The sequence below is a fragment of the Sipha flava genome, unplaced genomic scaffold (genome assembly GCF_003268045.1).
Source record: "Sipha flava isolate LNK unplaced genomic scaffold, YSA_version1 84_pilon_pilon, whole genome shotgun sequence".
Taxonomy (NCBI): Eukaryota; Metazoa; Arthropoda; class Insecta; order Hemiptera; family Aphididae; genus Sipha; species Sipha flava.
In genome coordinates this window covers 176,520-197,389 of record NW_020273626.1, presented here as the reverse complement: position 1 = coordinate 197,389, position 20,870 = coordinate 176,520, and the positions used below count along the sequence as shown (strand labels likewise).

At 32.0% G+C, this 20,870-nt stretch overlaps 1 protein-coding gene across 3 annotated transcripts in view; it reads right to left on the bottom strand.

Moving 5' to 3' along the window:
- The window catches only part of LOC112693275 (calcium/calmodulin-dependent protein kinase type 1), a 451,608-nt gene extending 437,349 nt beyond the window's left edge, over positions 1–14,259 (bottom strand). Inside the window, exon 1 of one of the 3 annotated variants that reach the window (XM_025568266.1) lies at positions 13,631–14,259. In XM_025568266.1, coding sequence (XP_025424051.1) covers positions 13,631–13,734 — 104 coding nt within the window. In that variant the 5' untranslated portion in view covers positions 13,735–14,259. The remainder of the gene's footprint in view (positions 1–13,630) is intronic. The other 2 variants (XM_025568267.1, XM_025568268.1) reach the window with 2 other exon arrangements.
- Between the last annotated feature and the right edge of the window lie 6,611 nt (positions 14,260–20,870).

Below are 20,870 nucleotides of genomic sequence, written 5' to 3'. Positions count from 1 at the left end.
ATTTAAGTGAAGTAATGCCTTTAGAAAGATTGGTCAGGTCAAAAATTGGATTATACAATCAGAAATATCAATTTGGAAGAATAAGTGGCGCAATATTCAAACTATGAAACCAGATACTGTGATCGAAACATTAAAACACTGTGATGAATTTTTTCCTATTATAAAAACATTATTATATTTATATACCACCATACCAGTTACCACAGCTAGTGTAGAAAGAAGTTTCTCTTCATTAAGACGTCTTAAAAATTATTTGAGGTCAACCATGGGACAGGAGCGTTTGAACGATTTAGTTGTTTTAAACATTCATAAAAATATACCTATAAATATTGATGAAGTGATTAATATATTTTCAAGATCATCTAGAAGAATAAAAACGGAGGATTGATCAATTTAATTTGTTATGTTTATTAAAGTTTGTTATTATTAAAATAATAATTATTAAATAATCTCTTATAATAAACACATATAATAAATAAAAAAACTTAAATTAAATGACTATGCTCTTATGTACTTTAAGTACATTTTTTGGTTTATCCCCCCCCCTTTTCATTTCTAGATCCACGCCTGCTTGAGAGTTAATGAAACTATAAAGTATAGGATATTTTTATTTTTTATTTTTCATTGAAATGAAATATTTCAAGAAAATAAATTTCACGCATTTTTAAAACCCTAGTTATATCGTTATTTCCGAAATAATATGTATATGATGATATTTAGAGCGCGGATTTGTATGCACTTAAAAGTATCGAAATATGCTTTATAATATGCAGTCAAAATCATGAAAATACGTAAAAAATATGCTGTAAAAATTATGAAAATATGCAAGAATTTTTTATTTATTTAAAATTTATAATTCAACTTATAAAAATTAATTACTTAAATACTTAATACAAAAAAATTTAGGGAATTTTCTGAACTTAATTTATTTTTAAAATTTTATTTATTATTAAAATAAATAATCATATGCATTTCAAGTTTATCTTCTGTGAAGCTGTGTCGCTTATGGGTTTACATATTTTTAAAGACTGAAAACGAACCCTCGATGTCAACCGAAGTTATTGGGGCATATTTGAAGCAAATGGTTTGTCGATAATCGACTGACACAGCAAGAGCGATTAAGTTTACGTCGTAATCGATTATTTATTTTATAACTAAATATATATATATAAATTATTATTTAGTGACTATGAAATTTATTTTTAATTTTTCTACTTGACAAAATATTATTTTATACATTTTTTTTTAAAAATTTTCACTTCAATATACAATAAATTTTGAACTTTGCCAAAATATGTAAAAATATACAATAGCCTCTAAATATGCAGAAGTATGCAAAAAAAAAATTTCACCATTAGCTTCAAATTATGATGATTCGTGGAGATAACTGACAAAAATCCAAAAATATTGAAAGGAAAAAAATATGCGATTGCATAAAAATCCGCGCTCTAATGATATTCAACGCCATGCATGGTGTGTACCTACCACAAACCGTCTCACATTGATCCGAATCGAAAATTGCCAATAAGTACGTGTTGTCGACTGCTTTTCCGAAAGCACCGATAGTTCGAAAAAATTCCATACGTCAAACATCGAAACCAATCATTTTTCGGTAAAAACTGATCTCCGTGCGCAGTTGGTAAACGGGTTTCAACGTTATGCGGTAATCAACTTGAACGTGAATTAGTGATGTTCCATTATGGCGACCTGCTTTGACGGTGTGCGGTAGTGTCATGAATTATATCGTTTACCAAAAATAAGAGAAAAAAAAGCTGTTGATGAGCACGCATTGACTACGTTTGGATAATACGGATAAATACGTTCGAATACTGGCAAAAATCCAACGTGCATTGAAAACCATAAGTCTGCGACCGCGACCCGAGGAGACATCATCGGATAAATAATATCTCCGACCGTTCGTACTGCATACGAATCGAATTAACTTCGCGCTGAGATTAAGTCTCAATAAATCTCACATGTACATCGCACATAGGTACGCACCGAATTAAACATATAAAAAACGTGTGTACGCACAACCTCTCACGAAACTGTTTCTTATATTTTGGGTATTTCAATTTTATTTTGGGTTTACCTGACCGTTGGATTTTGAAAAAAATATTAATTTTTTTTTTTTATCTAGTATTAATTCTTTTTGAATATGCATGTATTAAGATATAAATTGATATTCTATAATTCTATTGTATCATGATTTACATTATATAAAAATATAATCAAAGTTGTTGTAATAATGAAACTTTTTTTTTAAATAGGTAGAGCGGGAAAAAATTAATTTGCTAACCCTAAAATTCCTAATTACAACGCTGCACATATACTCACACATATGAGTACCATTAACGTCACAGATCAAAGTACAAAGTGCATAATATACTATAGCTCGTATTCACCACCTCAAAAATCCATTGAACTTGGTAAATTCTTAAAACTATAATTTATTAGATATATGAGTATGTAGTGGAAATACTCTTTTTTAAACCATAGTTACACATTACGTAGTTGTATCAGTACACAACATGTAATATATAATTATATAATTACATACGGCTACGTATTATTATAGCCTACGTTTATTTATGCCTTATTCTGAAACTTTATACTTCGCGTTGACAAGAGGTGGAACTCAAAAAAGGTTTTTGTACCCATTTTTATTAAATTATTCAACATTAATGACTTCACGCAAAAGCAAAAACTATACTCACTAAAATAAAACACTGACATTTGGCGCCAATATCGGAGGCAGTCATCGTTTCCGCCAAAAATGTGATTTTTGTTCCCGGCAGGTATCGTTTCTACCAAAACGAAAAAAGTTTGATTTTCGTTTCCGTCAATTCTGTTTTTACCTATATAATTGAAATTGAGTCTGAAAACCCCTGTCTATCTGCAGCGCCAACGATCATCGATATTTGTCGGATTCGGGATAGGTAAACCATTTACTATTGAAGGTTTAATTGATCTCATCCATAGTTATTCTTAACTATTATAAATAAATATAAATAGATTTAATTTACATTACTTTAATTTTTAAGAATTGTAATTACGGATGTTCAAAACAACATATACATACAATTAATAGTTGCAACTTATGTATACAAAAACCGGTAAGATGTAATATAAAAAAAACCATTAATTAATATCACAAATGCGATAGATGAATAAAAAAATAAAACAATTTCAATAATGGTATTTTTAAAAAAAGTATGCAACAAATATTTGAAGTAATTAATAATCTATAAAATTATCAGGAATATTTGACTATATATATATTAACTTTATCCGAAAATTAAGTACAACTATTTTTTGGGGATCAATGAGAACAACCTCCTCGTGATGGCTCCTGGGTTACTCTAAATCAGGGGTCTTCAACCTTTTTATGTAGCGGGCCACATATTATTTTTTTTTTAATCTTGCCGCATTCGTAGTAAAAACATGTATTATATATAAAAATTCAGTTTTATTCTTACAATTTTCAAAATTAGGTAGGTACATTTAAAATTACAAATTAGTAAATTTAATAATTTAAAAAAATTGCTATTGGACCATTTTTCTTGAAAAACACGTTTTTCATCCGAGATTTTACGTTTTTTACTCACCGACATATTGTATAAATATTACGAAGAAAAAGTATGAAATTGAAATTTTTACACATAAAGGAGAATATTGTACTCGTTCCACAATCGATTACGAACCAACAGACAATAATAATTATATATTGGAAGGTAATTCAATTTATATTATCACATATTTCTGATAGCGATAGCTCAACTGTTATAATTTTATTGAACTAGAAAATGTAAATGTTAATTTTAAAATGTGATCGGGGGCCGCATTTTATGACAGAGTGGGCCGCAAGCGGCCCGCGGGCCGGGGGTTGAAGACCTCTGCTCTAAATGGTTCTTAAACTGATTTAGACTGGTAAGTAGGAATAGATTTGACAGAAACGAAAATCGAACCTTTTTCCGTTTTGGCGGAAACAAAAATCAAGTTTTTTGGTGAAAACAAATGACGCTCGGTATTAGCCGGTATGAAAAAAAAAAACACTTTATAAATGTGTGAAAGAGTAGTGGCAATATGCAAAATTGATCGTTTTAGATAGTCGTCGCAGAGAGGCGGAGTAAACCTCTACTAATTTTCAGAAATTCTAGCTTCCTCCTACCCCCTTCCCCCCATTATTATTATTACGTTATAATTATAATGCTTAACAATTTTGGAGACGCTTTTTTTTTTCTAAGTAAACAGAGTCTTTAATTTTACAAGTTGAGCCCCATGTTTAGATGTATAATTAACCAACGTCCGATAACTGTCTTTACACGCACCGCAATTATTACAATCGAAGATGATTCAGTTTAACGATAATAATAATATTATTTCCCACGTGAAATATAATATGTAACGAAACGTTTTGTTTGATAGCGTCCGATGTAGATCTATAATTAATCCGTACGTATGAGACATAATGTAAATAGCCGTCCTATAGATGTGACTGAAAATGTTCAAGTCTACATCGTCCTAACCTCAGTGTCCTCTTGTTCTATTGATTCAACGACTCTTCCATTATTAATGAATTGCCGTGTCCCCCCGCATCCGCAGACCCGGTTAAATGCTCAGTTGCACATACCCGTAAGCTATAATATAATATATATCATGTATTAATTGCATTATGTGTCAAACGAACCTGGCACGGTCCGCATATTTACGCGTGTAACGAGCCGATGTTTTCAATAATTATCGACCGTAGGTAATCCCTCTCGGCTCGCGACAATCGACTAAAATACAGGACGTAATAATTTATTAATATAATACTCATATATGTAACGATAGCATAATGAGGCATAAGACTCAGGTTATTGCCCGTTAACATAATACATGTATGTTGAACAACTACCAAAAATCAACAAAAAACGCTCCCAAATCGAAGACGAATACCGAAAATCCGATGCTTAATACGTAACGGTAACGAACAGTAATATGACTGATTACTGTCGTGTGAATAACGAATTTTTATCAATTCTATAAAATATCTTTTTAAAATAACCGTTGCTGCAGAAGAAATAAAATGTATATAACACTTAAGAGATAATGAAATATATTAGTTGAGATCTGCTGCAGTTACACAAAACACGACGCATCCCACATAACACAAATCCAATTCAGATCAAACATTCCTAGAATAAACATGTGTTTTATTCCATCACTAATTCGTATCGTTTAGATTTTTGCCATATTATTCACATAAGTACATATTGTACATTTGTAAAACGCCTCATAAAATTAAAATGAATAAATAAATAATAAACATAACTATAGTAATAGTAAAGTTATTTTTCATACGTGTACAATACATACATCACACACATTACGTACCCGTCAAGGGTTCATCGTAGAACAACATGATTAGTATAATTATTACGTATTCAAAATAATAACAAATATTTGTACGCGTCAAAAACTTCGTTGAATAAAATCACTGTACTAATTGGTTATGAAATTCAAACAGTTCCTTTTCTGTGTAGGTGCATTGCGTGCAAAAATATCCTGTATCTCGACGAGAGGTTACAGTATTATCATTATTATACTTGAAAGACTAGTGACGATCTTCCACGTTATATGTTTCGTGTACAAAACCAGCGTACACAACTGTAATATTAAAACAATATTACATACAAAGGTGTATAAGGTAGTGTATTATATTCCGCAAAACCATCTCATCAACGTCAATTATTAATCAAGTTAAAAAAAAAACCTCATTGAAAACGAAAAATAATAATATGTACAGAACGTAATAATATTCCCAACACCGGGAATCAGTAACAAGCTTCTACGTACACTTGATGAATTACACATTTATTAAAATCATTTAGATATTAATATGAAAAAATATTTACAAATCAGTGAATGGAATAAAAAGGCACACACAACAATCGGTATATTTATTCTACAAACATTTTAAGTACATTATACCGTTAAAATTATAATAATCAAATGTGATAGTATGTACACGAGATTAAATCGTTATAAAACAATCGCACATGCAAACGCGCACATATGGATCTCTGTCCGTGCTGTAGATGGCTACAATCGCTGTTTTACGGACGCACACCCATATGCGACCTTTTTAAGTTGAACGCGCTATCAATAAAATAATAAAAAAAAAACACAAACGGTAACGGTACAATTCTACGTCAACGATCAAATTCTATGTAATATTTTAAATCTAAAATAATTATTACTATTATTGTTTATTATCATGATTACTGGGCACGAGGCTATAATACTAATCGTAACGGCAAGAACAAGAAGCATGAACGCACGACTCTGCACGAGCTCGCGGACCGTTGACGTCGCGTTAATAAATTATTATTATCAGAGCTCATAACTTATAGCTCTAAAGAGGTTGTTACAAGCGCTTTAATATGCTCTTAAATTAAATATATCCATATAAGCGTTTAAATAAGCACAAAAAATACTAAAATATGAAAGAAAAAAATATATATGAAAAAAATGTTCCTTCTTATCATTAAAAAAACATAACATGATCGCTTATCAATCGTGGCGTAATATAATGTCAATAAATTTCTAACTTATACCATAAGAAAAAAATTAATTAATTAACATGAATTTATTACAATTATAAATAATGAATACTACTATAATTACTTATTAATATTAAGAAAATATGTTTTAATGCTACGGAACTGAAAAATACTGAAAAATCAAAGTAGCAAATTTCTAAATATGCAAAAAATAAGTCGATAAAATAGTGTGTATACTTCGAAGTATGCAAATATATGCAACATAAAATTTCATATTTAGTTTGTTCATTATCTGAAACAAATGTATTGCACACATAAATATCTCTAGGACTTCTCAAAAAAAATATACAAATGTTAGAAGTTATGATCCTTGATTATTATTATTTAGTACACTCCTGAAATTTGTTATAGAACAATAATTTAAAAATAAACAACCTACGCATATTTATATCTATTTCGATATGACTCGATATACTACAAGATGTTTCGAAAAACATTTGATAAAACGCTGAAGTCTACGAATTCATTTTTAGCCGTTTGAAATAGGTGACGGAGTTCCACGTTATTTATCACTATAATTTATGAATTTGGAAAGAAACGAATTTCAGAAAACTTTACATTTCACGTGGACGATTATGTATTTTGAATAACAATAAGGGGCTGAAATTTTCAAGAAATTTGGCTCACCTATTAAACAAAGAAAACGGGTTCCGATTTAAATCAAGAATTAGTTTTTTTTTATATCACCGCTATCATCCAACGGGCAACGGTAATACTATCGTTTCTTAATGTTAAAACACCTTGCGCTAAGTAAGAGGAAAAATACACTCTCGGGAAAATATTACAGCCCAGAGCAGCGAATAATACATCTGATATTTGAGAAGAAATTTGTTTCGAGATCAGGGAATCGAGAATACGCCGAACGCGCCTATATTGTCGAATACTTTTTAATCACGTTATAATTTTGAGAAGAATTTTCCTTTGTCTTGAAATTTTTACTATTTTTTTTTAATTAGTTTTAATATTAAGAAATATTTTATATTAAATATGACGTTGATATTCACTTTCGTCTCGTATGGGTAAAATATGCACAAATTTACTTTGAAAAATAAAAATAAAATTATATACCGACGAGATGTCAGAGAAATCATTACGCGAACTAATGATTGCAGAATTTCAACATAAAGTCGTACCCCCGCACAGCATTATTTAATAAAACAGTCCTCGCTAGAGGCCGGAATTATATTTTTTTATAATTTTATGCAGTCGGACGGACGAGGATTCGATATATTTACCAATCATGAAACGTATAAATTAATGACAAAAGTTTTATTTGTATATTTAAGAATATTTCAAGATAAAATAATATTAAGTATAATAAATAATATTAGAGATAATAATATCGATTAATTTTATAGGTTTTCGACATTTTATGTTACAGTGACATAAATATAATTAATTATGTGTTCGATAACAATGATATTAAATTTTGAAAAACATTGTCAGACTTCTGAATGGAAATAATGAAGTACAAACTATGGATAATTTTTCAACGGCTATAATAACTGATTTGCAGCATGTTCCTGTGACTTCAGTTGAAGTCGAACGTTCTTTCAGTATATATATAAAAAAAATATTTAACAAACCGTTGTATCAATATGACTCATAAAATAAAATATTGTTGTCAACTGTTTTCAGACATTTTCTTAATTAAAAATACGACATACAGTTTAAATTTTTTTTTAAGCTGTACTTTTTTATTATATTACTATTTATATCAGTTTTTTGAATTCCGTACTTTATTCCTTTGCATATTTTATCACATTTTTAAATAATATCAGAAGAATAGGTTCAACTTTTTAAGAGAATATTAACATATTATTATGGCTATCTTAAGATAATATTATTCCGGCCTGTAGTCATCACGAATTGTTCGTATGTTAATAGAACGATACAATATTATTACGTTTTATTAATTTTCTGCAATGCAAAATTCGTATGCTCACAGAGAATAATTTTTATTCGAGAATATTAATTATTCGACGAATACATGCCAAATAATAATGTATAATGATAAAAAACTAAAATAATGTAAGGCAATCAATAACCGTCGATTCCGATACGGGATACATATTTAGAACTCGCGAGATAAACAGCATATACTCCGATTGATTAGATTACTCCACTCCATAAGAAAGAGTGACAAACAATATCAATACCGTTATTAACGCCATGCAAAGGAACCGAGTGGATATTATACAATGATAATGATGAGTGTATATGTTTGAGCAGCACGCGCGTGTACAGTTATAACTTGTCTATGTGCTATACGCGCTAGTGTATACGTTTCGTAAATTACAATAATAATTTTGTTTTGAAATATATAACGAGAAACCCTCAATGTCGATGTCGATGATGGCCGTGAATAAAAGTACAGAAGTAATAATGTGCAAATACGGATAGTTTGGAAGTGTACGTGCGTTAAATCATCGTCACGGAACATTTGTATGTATAATAAGAGTAATGTACTAGAATATTAGTCGTACTCTCGCGTACCTCTCCAGTCGACGTTTTACGATTTTTCGTAAGTAGGTATAAGTTAAATGGACAGTTGATGTGGCTTTTCAAAATACAGTACTGCGAAACGCAAACATCGAATGGGCTCCCGCCAGCATTGTGTTTTGGTTTGGGTTGCTCTTGGTTTTGTACAACAAATTACTGATTGCATAATACTTTTTTTTTTAAATTTTTTTAGATAATCTATTAAATATATATATATTAAATAAAAATAGTGTTAAACACGGGCCTTCCTAAATTGAAGCGTTCGAACACCACGCCATTCCTTTTTAATTCAACAGTGATCCCACCGAGTAGCATTTTATCGTTCAAAATGTTTCCCTCGTAAGATGATCTTCACATAATACGATACCGGTGCCCCAAATAATGATTTTGTACAAACATTCAAACCAAAAAAACAGAAAAATTACTACTCTTCGATAGTACGAATATGTACCACCTCCTAAAAACGTGTAGGTGAGCTCACGATATTATGAAATATATCAAAAACTAAGCCAGGGGGGTCGACTTATCTCAAACCAGACTAGAGGCAAACGATGTACGTGGCCACTAAGAACGATCGGACTGCTGCAGATGACGTGACACCACAGATATATCTCCTACTCGCTGCAGCGGACGTGGCACATACACACACACATACACACATACGCACATAAATCTAGATCGGTCAGATGTCACAATGATATAATGTTTAGCGAGAAATCGAGATACTCAATGTTAAACTTGCGACCGTTTTGTTCTTGTTTAAAACCTCAGTAAAACCATAATATATTATAATATACAAAGTACAAGTTTTTCGAAGCCGCTTGTCCGTGCAGCGCAACAAGTCTGAAGGCGGAAAACCGCTTTTGGAAACCCATCAGGACGTCATGTCGGTAACAACGCGGATACGATGAAGACGGATGAAAACGTTTGCCGGGACACGCACGTCAATCGTCCTTTCTGCTACCATTATCCTACTACTTGTCGTTCAGTTTTCCTTTTTTTTCTCCGCCTCTTTAACTTACTCGGCCCCCAGGGTTTCGTCCAGCCCGTCCATACCCGAATAGATTTGTGTTCGCAGTCTAGGAATAAAACGTATACAAACGCGTATCGACCGGGTATAACATATTATTATCAGCCGCGGCCGAGACGTGTTTATTAATTGCGGCGTGCCTGTTTTATTATTTTTATATATTTAAGAATTCAAGCGCAAAAAATTATACGACATCTAAAAGAAGAAAAAAAAAAGTTGTTACGAATCCGTCTCCGACCATATTTCCAATACGTATACGCAGAACCAGGAAGGGACTTAATAACGGTATTTTGCGATGATTCATTATGCAGATCTCGTCGTGTACTTCCCTATAATAAAGAAAGGATTATTTTAAACCACCTCTTTTTAATTGTTTCTTTCAGATTAGATACATCGTACACGTATCAACTCATCGTCAACAAGCACTCCCTCCTCCAAAACATGAAATCCCGCGATCAACGTGAAGTATTACCCATCTGCATTTTCACGAAGGTGAAAAAAAATACCAATTAATTATATCATACTCTTTGCCAAAAATATAGATAAATATTTCTGAATAATGGGCGATTGTAAATTGCGCCCACATTAAGTTGGTAGTAAAAATACTATAGTAAATTGCGCTCATAATATCTACTATCTAAGTGACCTTGAATTTATCGATACCTATTATGTGTATTTTAAAAATATTGTTGTTCATTTATTGGTGGATAAGCCGAACGTTTATCGCTATAATCGATATCTATATAAGCGATATCAATGCTTTTACGTATATACAACAACTTTATGTATAGGTAATATTTTAGTAAGCCGTTTGCACGCAACAGTTAAACATTGTATAAATATTCGTATTATGGATATTATACATACTGAAAGCCAGAAAAAAAAATGATGTTATAATATACCAAAATTTTAAATTTTCAAAATTAAAACGTGAGTTGTCTTCGGGTGAAGCAAAGTAGCGATGTGCTGTAAAAACGTTTAAAGCATTTTTGAAAACTATAGGAGAAAAAAATTACTAAAAAATTAATTTTCCTACTTTTATTAAATAATTTATTCATCTCAAGTAAACTAAAAAAAAAACATTTTTGGAGGACAATGATAGTCGCCTCTTCTGGGTAATGCTAAATGACCATCATAAAAATAATATTTCTATTGGGCGCAATTACTATATTAATTTACAATTGCGTAATTTACTATACAGACATTTGTACCTGAAAAATATAGGCGCAATTTACTTTCTTTTTTTTTTTTAAATAAAATATCGTTTATTGAATATTTACAATCTATACTATTATATGTACAATGAGTAAATTTGATGGAGGAATGACAGTGATGGGACGGTGAAAAAGGAAGCTCACAATAGAGCTACCTTTGCATGAATCTTAAATTAATTTTGAGTGTTGAGAAGATCTCAGGACCATTTCCGATTAAGGCGTCGGATAGGGTTACCTGGAAATGTTTTAGAATGAAGTTAAGATAAAAGTTGGTTTGGGTGGCTTTGAATTTTGAAGTGGAGTCTTGAATAGAAATTGGCTGCAGTCTGGTTGATAGATGGAACATTGAGGTCTTCGTGTAGAGCGGTGTTTGTGACGTACCATGGGGCTTTAGTAACTATACGGAGGCAGATGAATTGGAACGCTTGAATTGTCCTGAGGTTTGAGGGTTTGGCAGTACCCCAGAGAGCTATACTAACCTACATTGGTTGTAGGAGACTTTTGTATAAAAATATATGGTTGGATAAGTTTATATTGGATTTGAGGAGAGGTCTGATTAAGTGAAGGCGGGAGTTAAGCTGTTTTATTTTACTTTTGAGATGGGGACCCCAGGTGAGTCTCCTGTCAAGTAGGAGACCAAGGTATTTAGCTTCCCTTGAGTAGAGGATTACTGAGTTGTTGAAAGAAACTTCAGGACAGTCCTTTGATCTGAAGGTAAAAGTGACGTGTGTAGATTTGAGTTAATTTACTTTAATTTTCCATATTTTGCACCATTTTGAAAGCTTGTTGAGATGGTTTTAGAGAAGGTGACTGCAGATGAGTGGATCGTGGTCTTAAGCTAGAATGGCAGTATCGTCAGCATACGTGCCCATGAGAGTGTTTTCGGAGGAAGGAATGTCCGCTGTAAATAGGATGTACAAGAATGGGGCAGTGTCCTTCCTTGCGGGACGCCGGTAAGTAAATCGTGAGATTAGTATATCGCAATTTACTACTCAAAAATGTATGCCTGTATAATACCGAACGCAATTTACATTTGCCCTGAAAAATTCCTCTCAATACAATTATTGTGATAAACTGAAGGAGCAGGAATGCTTATTAGACACGAGTTTTTATGTTTGTTTGTTACACGGTAAATGGATATGACAATTATAATTATTGTAACAATCTATTCTCGCGCGCGTGAGAAACGCATCGTTAAAATATTATGATTCCTTCGGCAGTTATACCTACATGGAAATTTCTACATATTAAATACACGGGATATAGGTACGATTTAGATAATTATGTATGAGATGAACGTAGCTCATAGATACCTAAATCATTTCATCCGCGTTACGTTTTCCGATTTATTTTCGTTCCAGTGCCTCGAAACCCCGTTTACGACTTATATGTACTTTGGTCTTCATAGTTCATGTGCGTGCTACCAACGCTTATAATTACAACGATATAATACAATAACATACACAATGAGTTAAAGTAATCGTACCGAAATGGTTTCGAGTAATTGCAAGAGAAGAGGACCTAGTATATTATCTGCAATTTGTCACACCCCACGAGCGGAAGTGCGGCCAACCACTCGGGACAAACGCCACACATTTAGCATACACAAGATGGTCTTTTTTACTTATGTCCTTTCTGCCGTCAGCGGTGACTGTCGAACCAGAGCTTTTAAGTAGCCAACAGAGAGAAGAAAACGTAGTTGTTTGATTTTTATTTCTACTACCGGGCCGAAAAACGATTTTTTTTTTTTTTTACAAAAGACACCGAAGTTGCGTAGAAAATTCAAGTTTTCATTGTTTCCATTGAGTAAACATACACGCTGATTTTGAATTATCGAACACAAAAAATTTGATACCGAAAAATGTTATTTTAATGGAACGAATGAGCGAACAATGCCGTACAATACAAGTTCCCAAGTTAACAAGAAAACGTTATTTCCCAACCAGACGGGGGAACAGGAACGAATTATTGCGCTTCGAAAAGGAACTTTCAGTTTTTGCGCGGAAACGTGGGCCGCGAGGGGAAAGCAACGATTACGACACATCGGTCGAGTGGTTTTTCGTGGGGTCATAAATAATTTTATATAATATTATCATAACGTTCTATTGTCGAGTGTAAAAAATATAACAAAACAAAATGTCATCGTAGAAAACAAAAGATTTTGAAAAACAAAACCGCACTTGTCAAAGTCACGGCTCGGCCGCGTGGTCTTTGGTTGATTTTTTTATTTTTTTCCGTACAAAAGACAAGAGCAGTGTATTGTTCAGAGTACTCACGTTCCCAGAAGGTCTTTCACTTCGTACTTGTCTTCGATGGACTGAGACTTTTCTGCGTCCTTTTTCGACTTTTTCGACACGTCCTTCTTGCCGAACAGCGGCATATCGGCGGGGGCGATAGCGAATCGGTAGAAAAAAAACGGACAAGCCGAGAACAGCAACGGTGGTAGGGGGAGAAGGGAAAAAAAATCACGGGAAAAACGGGTACGCGACTTACGATCGCATCACGACGGTGGTACGCGTTGAGACGTCGGAACGTTTGTTGTTATTGTTATTATCGTTAGCCGGACGAGCCAGCGACGGCGTTTCGTGAAAAAATCACAGGAGAAAGGGGGAGTCGCTGTGCTCGCTGGCGCGTGAAAGACAGCTACGGCGAGTGACAGGAAGAGAAAAAGACGAGGTGGTGAAACGGACGCGCGCGAAATAGCGATCGCGGTGTACAACAGCGATACGGGTACGGAGAGAGAACGAGTGACAGAGAGACGGTGAGCGAGCGAGCGAGAGAGAACGAGAGTGAGTGAGTGAGAGAGAGTCACGTCGTAGTAATCGCATGTGCGGTCAGTGCGGTGCGGCTGACGCGATACCACTGTCGTCGTTGGAGTCGGTCGAACGAAAGCAGCGGCGTCGGCGGCGGCGGACAACAGAGTTGAACCGGCGCGCTACCGTTGCCCGTCGTGTGCACTCGGCGCGTGGTGGGAACGGACCGGAGACGTGCGCGCGTCGTCGTGATCGCGTGCCGCCGCGGCCGACGGATTTCACTCTAGTCTTCTCGTGCACGCGTCCGATTTTTAGCTTTTTTTCGCTGTTTCACCACGTAACGATCCCCACGAACACCCGTTAACACTTGTGTCGTTCACGTACTCGGCACGTACCGTAGAATGTTAGCCCCAAAGGCCGAACGAGTTCTTTTCTCGCTTTATTTTTCTTCTCCTCCCCTTTGGAGAAAGGGGTCGATACAGAACCCCCGTAAGCCCTTCGAGGGTGCGACAAGAATTTGGTGTTCATTTTTCTTTCTCTAGGTAAAAATACCGTAGCGCCCGGAACGAAACTTCAAAACGCGCCCTTATGTATTTTTAATGAAAAAGTATTATTACTATTTGATATTATCTTTAACAACCGCTTCGATCAATATAAAAGGCGTTTAATTTTTTGTAAAATAGAATACTCAACATTGACCGTTGCAATTTTTAACATTACATGCTAATTTTTCATTTTTGTGTCCAAAGCATAGACTTCTCTCACCCCTCTTCATACGACTCTGTTAGATACTTCCGATGTAATAAATCAAATATTATAAAATGTTATATACTTACAGTAAATATTATTATTCGTCACTTATGAATAGAACAGAGGACTTGAAGCATAATTATTATGCATAATCACAAAATTAGCAGAGTACGAAACAAATATGTTTCATGCTTAGCTAGTCTTGACATTTTATTTTGCATAAAAATTCATGTTTCGATGTTTTTTTATTATAATGTATCTTAATATAATATATCTTTTTCGTTTTTTATTTTTAGACAAACATTTCAAATAATTTATCATTTTATCAAAAATTTTCCGCCGAGGATTTTATTTCATCTTTTTTACAACCGAAATATTGTTGAATTAAAAATAATTTTACATATTAATCATATAATACGGTTTTCGAATGTTCTCAGATGCGTAATAGAATAGAAATACGTCTCGAAGATCACCTATTTGATACATTTTATTTATAAACAGTAAACACGTGTCTACATCACACAACTTCCGTCAGAACGTTTACGATTCCATAATGATACCAACAAATTTCATTGCACTGACTGCTGTCAGTCGTTGTTGTTAATAATTTAATATTTTATTCATTTAGTCATAGTTCTGCCGTCTGCGTCTACTCTTAATTTGTGTCATTTTTTCAAATTTGTGTACTGTTTTAACATTAAAATGCCGAATGATAAACAATATTTCAACAATCAATTAAAATGTTATTTATCGGAATATTTGTCGATGTGTTTTTGACTTTGGATAAAGTTCTATTCTACAAGTATAATGACGTTAAATTATGATGTGAAAACAATTTAATGTTACTCAATATTTAAATTATTAATTTTTCAAATAAATCGCTTTAAAAAAATATTATTATTTGACAAGTTGAAAACACATATTTTCGGCTGTATACGAATTGCGTCCCAAAATACAAAAGTATACATCGTGAATCCGAGTTGCATTTGCGATGTTTGCAAAACACAACTGAGTTGCGTCCGCGATGTTTGCAAAACACATCCGAGTTACGTCCGCAATTTTCTCGCGACCTGTTATATAAATATATATCATTTATGCATTGGTAAATTTTTGTTTGCCAATTTTTGAACAAAGTCAAGACGTGTTATATTTTTGTTTTCAATTTCAGTCATAGCATTTTTAATAAATTCTTCTTTTTCCACATCCACTCTTCGTTTGTTACTTAAATTTGAACTTCGCATTTTTATACAAATATCTGTTTGAACATTTTTCAATACTTCAACAAATTGAAAAATATTAGGATACTATATCAGGATAAAATATCTAAAACTGCTGAGTGTATTGCATGTTTGAAGTCTGCATAAATTATACTTATATGCAAAATGTAATAGAATGTCGAAGTACCTAAGACCACGCTAACATAAACAAAATTAATTTCCAACAATAAATTGTAAGGTGGTATTTACAGATAAGATATCGATGATAATCGAGATTATCTACGAGTTCATAACTAAACAATATTCACAGTTGCTGAAAACCCCATTGCCGGAGCATAAGCGAAAATTTGGTAAAATTAGTAGGGGGGCTGAGCATTATTTGCTCATTACACCTATAGATACCCGTGTACTCAATTATTTATTTCAACAAGGCAATTTACAAAGTTTGATAATTTGACATATTCAACAATTTAAAAAAAAATACAATTAAGTGCCTTATCTTAAACATTTTTGGAATAGGTATTCGAAACAGAAATTAATAATTAATTAAATTAAACAACCAATGCGGTTATTATGATGTATTTTTAATATTACACTAATTACGATCGTTCCAAGTCATCCAAGTCATGAGAGTAAGTTTGTAAAATCTTACAAATTTGATTTAATTTTTATCACAGAATATTTTTTTTTAATTCAGTTATTAAAAATGCATTTTACAATTATAATAATTATTGTATTTTTAGTCACTTAATAATTTTTAGAGCTAGGGGGCTAAGACCTGTACTTTAAATTTCTGGAGGGGGCTTAGTCCCCTCAAGCAACCCCCTCCCCCAATTTCCACCTATAGGCCTGAGAAAACCGCGGACGCAACTTGGATATGTCGTGACAAAACCGCGGACATAACTCGGATGTGGTCGTAATAAAATCAAGGATGCAACTCGGACAAAATATCATTTAGGGACACAATTCATATGCGCCGATATTTTCGATATTAATTTGGTACAAATGAAGCCAAAGAAAATTACCGAGCTTAGTATGTATTCTTGTATGGTTTCAACAACAAGACGCCAACTTGTTACACTTCAAGAGAAACAATCCCTTTACTGCGTAAGAAGTTCCCGGAAAAACTAATCTCGTTACATGAAGACCAAAACTATCCGCCTCGATCTTACGACTTGACGTGTGATTTTTTCTTATAGGGATATTCAAAGTCACGAGTTTACCAGAACAAAGTTCGAAATGTCTTAGAACTAAAGCAAAAAATTCGTCGTGCCCTCAACAAACTTGATGGGACAATGTGTGATCGAGTGATATTACATTTTATGGAAATAATAATCACCTGTAGGGCTATTAGGGAGGGCCATATACCCAATATTGTTTTTCATTGATAAACCTTAACTTCTCCTAAAAAGAATGATATATTTGTAATGTTTTTTTTAAAAAAAATAAATTTAATTTATAGCAGATTTAAGTCCTGCGTTCTTTTTGATCCTATATTTTTATATTACTTACATAACACACATTATCGAAAAACGTAAACAACATTTTTGACGATAAAAATATGGTCATATATGTCACAGGTATATAAGAGTTATTTAAGATTAATAGAGACTTACTTGAGGTTCTTCAACAATTATATTTATCTAATCACGTTATAACTAATAGATATAAGAAATATTCAATTCTATCGAATTTGTTCCATACTATTTAGTGAGTTTTTAGCATTTGTTATAGCTTTTTCGAAAATAGTCATTAAGAAAAAAAACGTTGTACACAATATGCATACAACATTATACATTTTTTTATAATCCGTTTAGTAAAAAGTCTCGATTTACCGGATAATCGAGGTTCTACTACTTGTCTGTTATACAAGAACTGTATTAGACATTTTTCATAAGTGGTCGTTGAGTACAGTCTTGAAATTTTGAAAAAATTTATATCGATATACGAGCAGACTTTGTATAAACGCTAAAAATAAGACCATTAATTGGTGAATCATGAATTGACTAGATAATTTATATACCTCACAGATCATAAAAGAGCATTCAAGTATTATGTCAGAGAACCAAGCTAAAACTCAAATTTGATATTAGCATCATATCTATCAAAATTCGAATTAATATGTGAAAAAAAAAGTCGATGAATTACAGACACCAATCGTCCAAGGAAAGAGTGCAAAATTATTTATGTTACGTTAAGTAAAAATACACGTTTGAACATCCTTGATCAAAAATATCACAATTGAAAAACAATAAATGTCAACAAATGTCTAAACAATTTGAACAGCTGATTTTTCAGTGAAAAGATGTTCTATCGATAGCTGCATTTACCACGATAATCAACAGTAGGTAAAAAATACCTAAATATTTAATAGGAAAAAGCGTCAAATCGAGAAAATTGGCACTGTTATAACAAAAATAAACAACTATATATGACTTTTCAAATCGGTTTAATTTTTATAGAATGAGGTCTAAGTGTATTATTAGTAAAAATGTATGTAAAAAGATCCACAATGAAAGAGTTTAGAACCCCCCAAAATCCCCCCTTGCGCACGATCCTGACTCCCATTCATTGGTTTTGTAAATTTCTTCTAACCTGCACAAAAGTTTCCCGTAACTCTAAACACTGTCAACCAATTGGGCACTAGAACGCGTTTCACCTGCAGAGGGTAGTTATCGCTCATTACTGGAATCTTTTTATTGGTTATTTTTTGGTTTTTTCACGTATTCGATAAAAATTATTAATTTTGTGTTTTAAGGTGATATGCAGTAATAATATTTTACGACTGCTGAAAATTTCTTATTAAGGAATAATATTTCAAAACATACACAATCACTTTAATAATCAATTATAATTAATAATAATCAACAATCGTCTACATGAGTATATTTTATCGTAAATAATTTACCACACGTCAATTGATCGCAATAACAATAACAACAGCTTATATTTGGTATTCGAATATAATTTGAGATATGTATATATATTTATATAATTTTTTGCGTTCGTTTACATTACATTTTTGATAATTCTAATTAAAATAAGCTATCCAACCTTTGAATACAAGTAAAAACAAAATGTTGTTATATATATTATTAAATGGTCAAAAGTACGAACTATGAAATACATTGATATAAATTCAGTCTGTAACGTCCTTGATTTATCTTACAATACAGTATTATTATATTTCATGATAAAGAAAAGTTTTTCAAAGTCGATGGTTAATTTGATAATAATATATGATATTAAAAATCAATAATTTTTTCGGTAAACTATTGTTCATGATGATAAATGTCTGTACAATAAAATGAACGAGATAGTAATTGACGTATAACCCGTGTATTAACTATTGTATTCAGTGGCATGAATTTAATTTTCTTATGAGGGGGAGAAATTAAATTATGTTTATCGAACACGAATTAAAGACTTAAGTCTTTATGAATCTTTATGAACTAATATTGTTTTTTACTATACTTTCTTTGTACTGTTTAAATTGTAACTAAGCATACTAAACATTTTTTTTTAAATAGCATTTTAACATATAAATGTATACTTTACAAAGGTTTGTGATTCTATAATTTCAAAAATCCATTACTTATTTCAAGAGAGTCGCCAATTCTATAGATCTAGATAAGCTATCGTCAAACAAAAAAGATTGAGAACCACTAACGTATAGTAAATATCTTATTTTTCTGATTTACAATATATTAGTGGCTTTATAAAAGACGTAATTATATTTCGATAATGTGATGAATTTGGAATAGCTAAACTCTAGACTGTAACAAATACATAAGTTGCCTTCCCCCCCTAAAATAACGCAACTTTATTTAACGTGTTCTAGATATATCATACGTGTAGTCACTGAGTAAGATTATTTTTAAAATATTATAAACCAGGAATGGAGATATTGATTCAATTTTCGATAATATTATTTTATACGCATTTTATTAGCTATTTTTGTTTGGCGAATACAACAAAAAAAAAAACAAAAATTTGCATTTTGGAATACCTATTTATTTTTCATAAATTATCTGTGTACCTATTACAGTGGTAACTCGTAAACATTGCGTTCTTATTTTAATTAATATATTTAAGTTTTTGATATTTGTGATTTATACATAATGAAGTGTACAACTTAAAGTAATCGTGGGAAATATTTCCGGTAAAATATCATATTGTTTTATAATTTAAATATTTAATTTTGGTTTTCAAAGTGTGGGTACATAACAGCTCTATTTTTTTTCTTCATTAGGCTTATTGTACCAAAAAAAAAAAAAAAAACATGTCTACTTTATGTATATTCTTCGTTGAGTCATGGATATTTACCTATACTGTACTTCTTCTAATGCCACACAAATTACGTGTTTGTATTTACTTATTTATCATACATTTTTTAAGATTTATAACTTTTGAATTGTGTTTTTATTGACATTTTTTTTTCTATTCGAGTATGTATTAATTATTTGCCTATTTGATAAAACGAACAATGAAATCAATTATCATACAGATATTGAAACACATAGTAGATATCATTACAATTTTGCATAAGCAATTAAGCTAAGCGTGTAAAGTCCCAAATAATAAAATATTAAACCAAACGGTACATTAACTAATGTACATTATAATATGTATAAGACATTAGCTTACAACTTTTATGACTTTTAAATGTTTTTTAAAAGATGCTCACATAAAAGTTCTGCATTAAATTTGTTAAATACATTGCATTGCATTAAAGAGGACTAAATCTCACCGCCCTTCCAAGCAAAGGAATTATTTTGCAAAACTATTATTTTCTT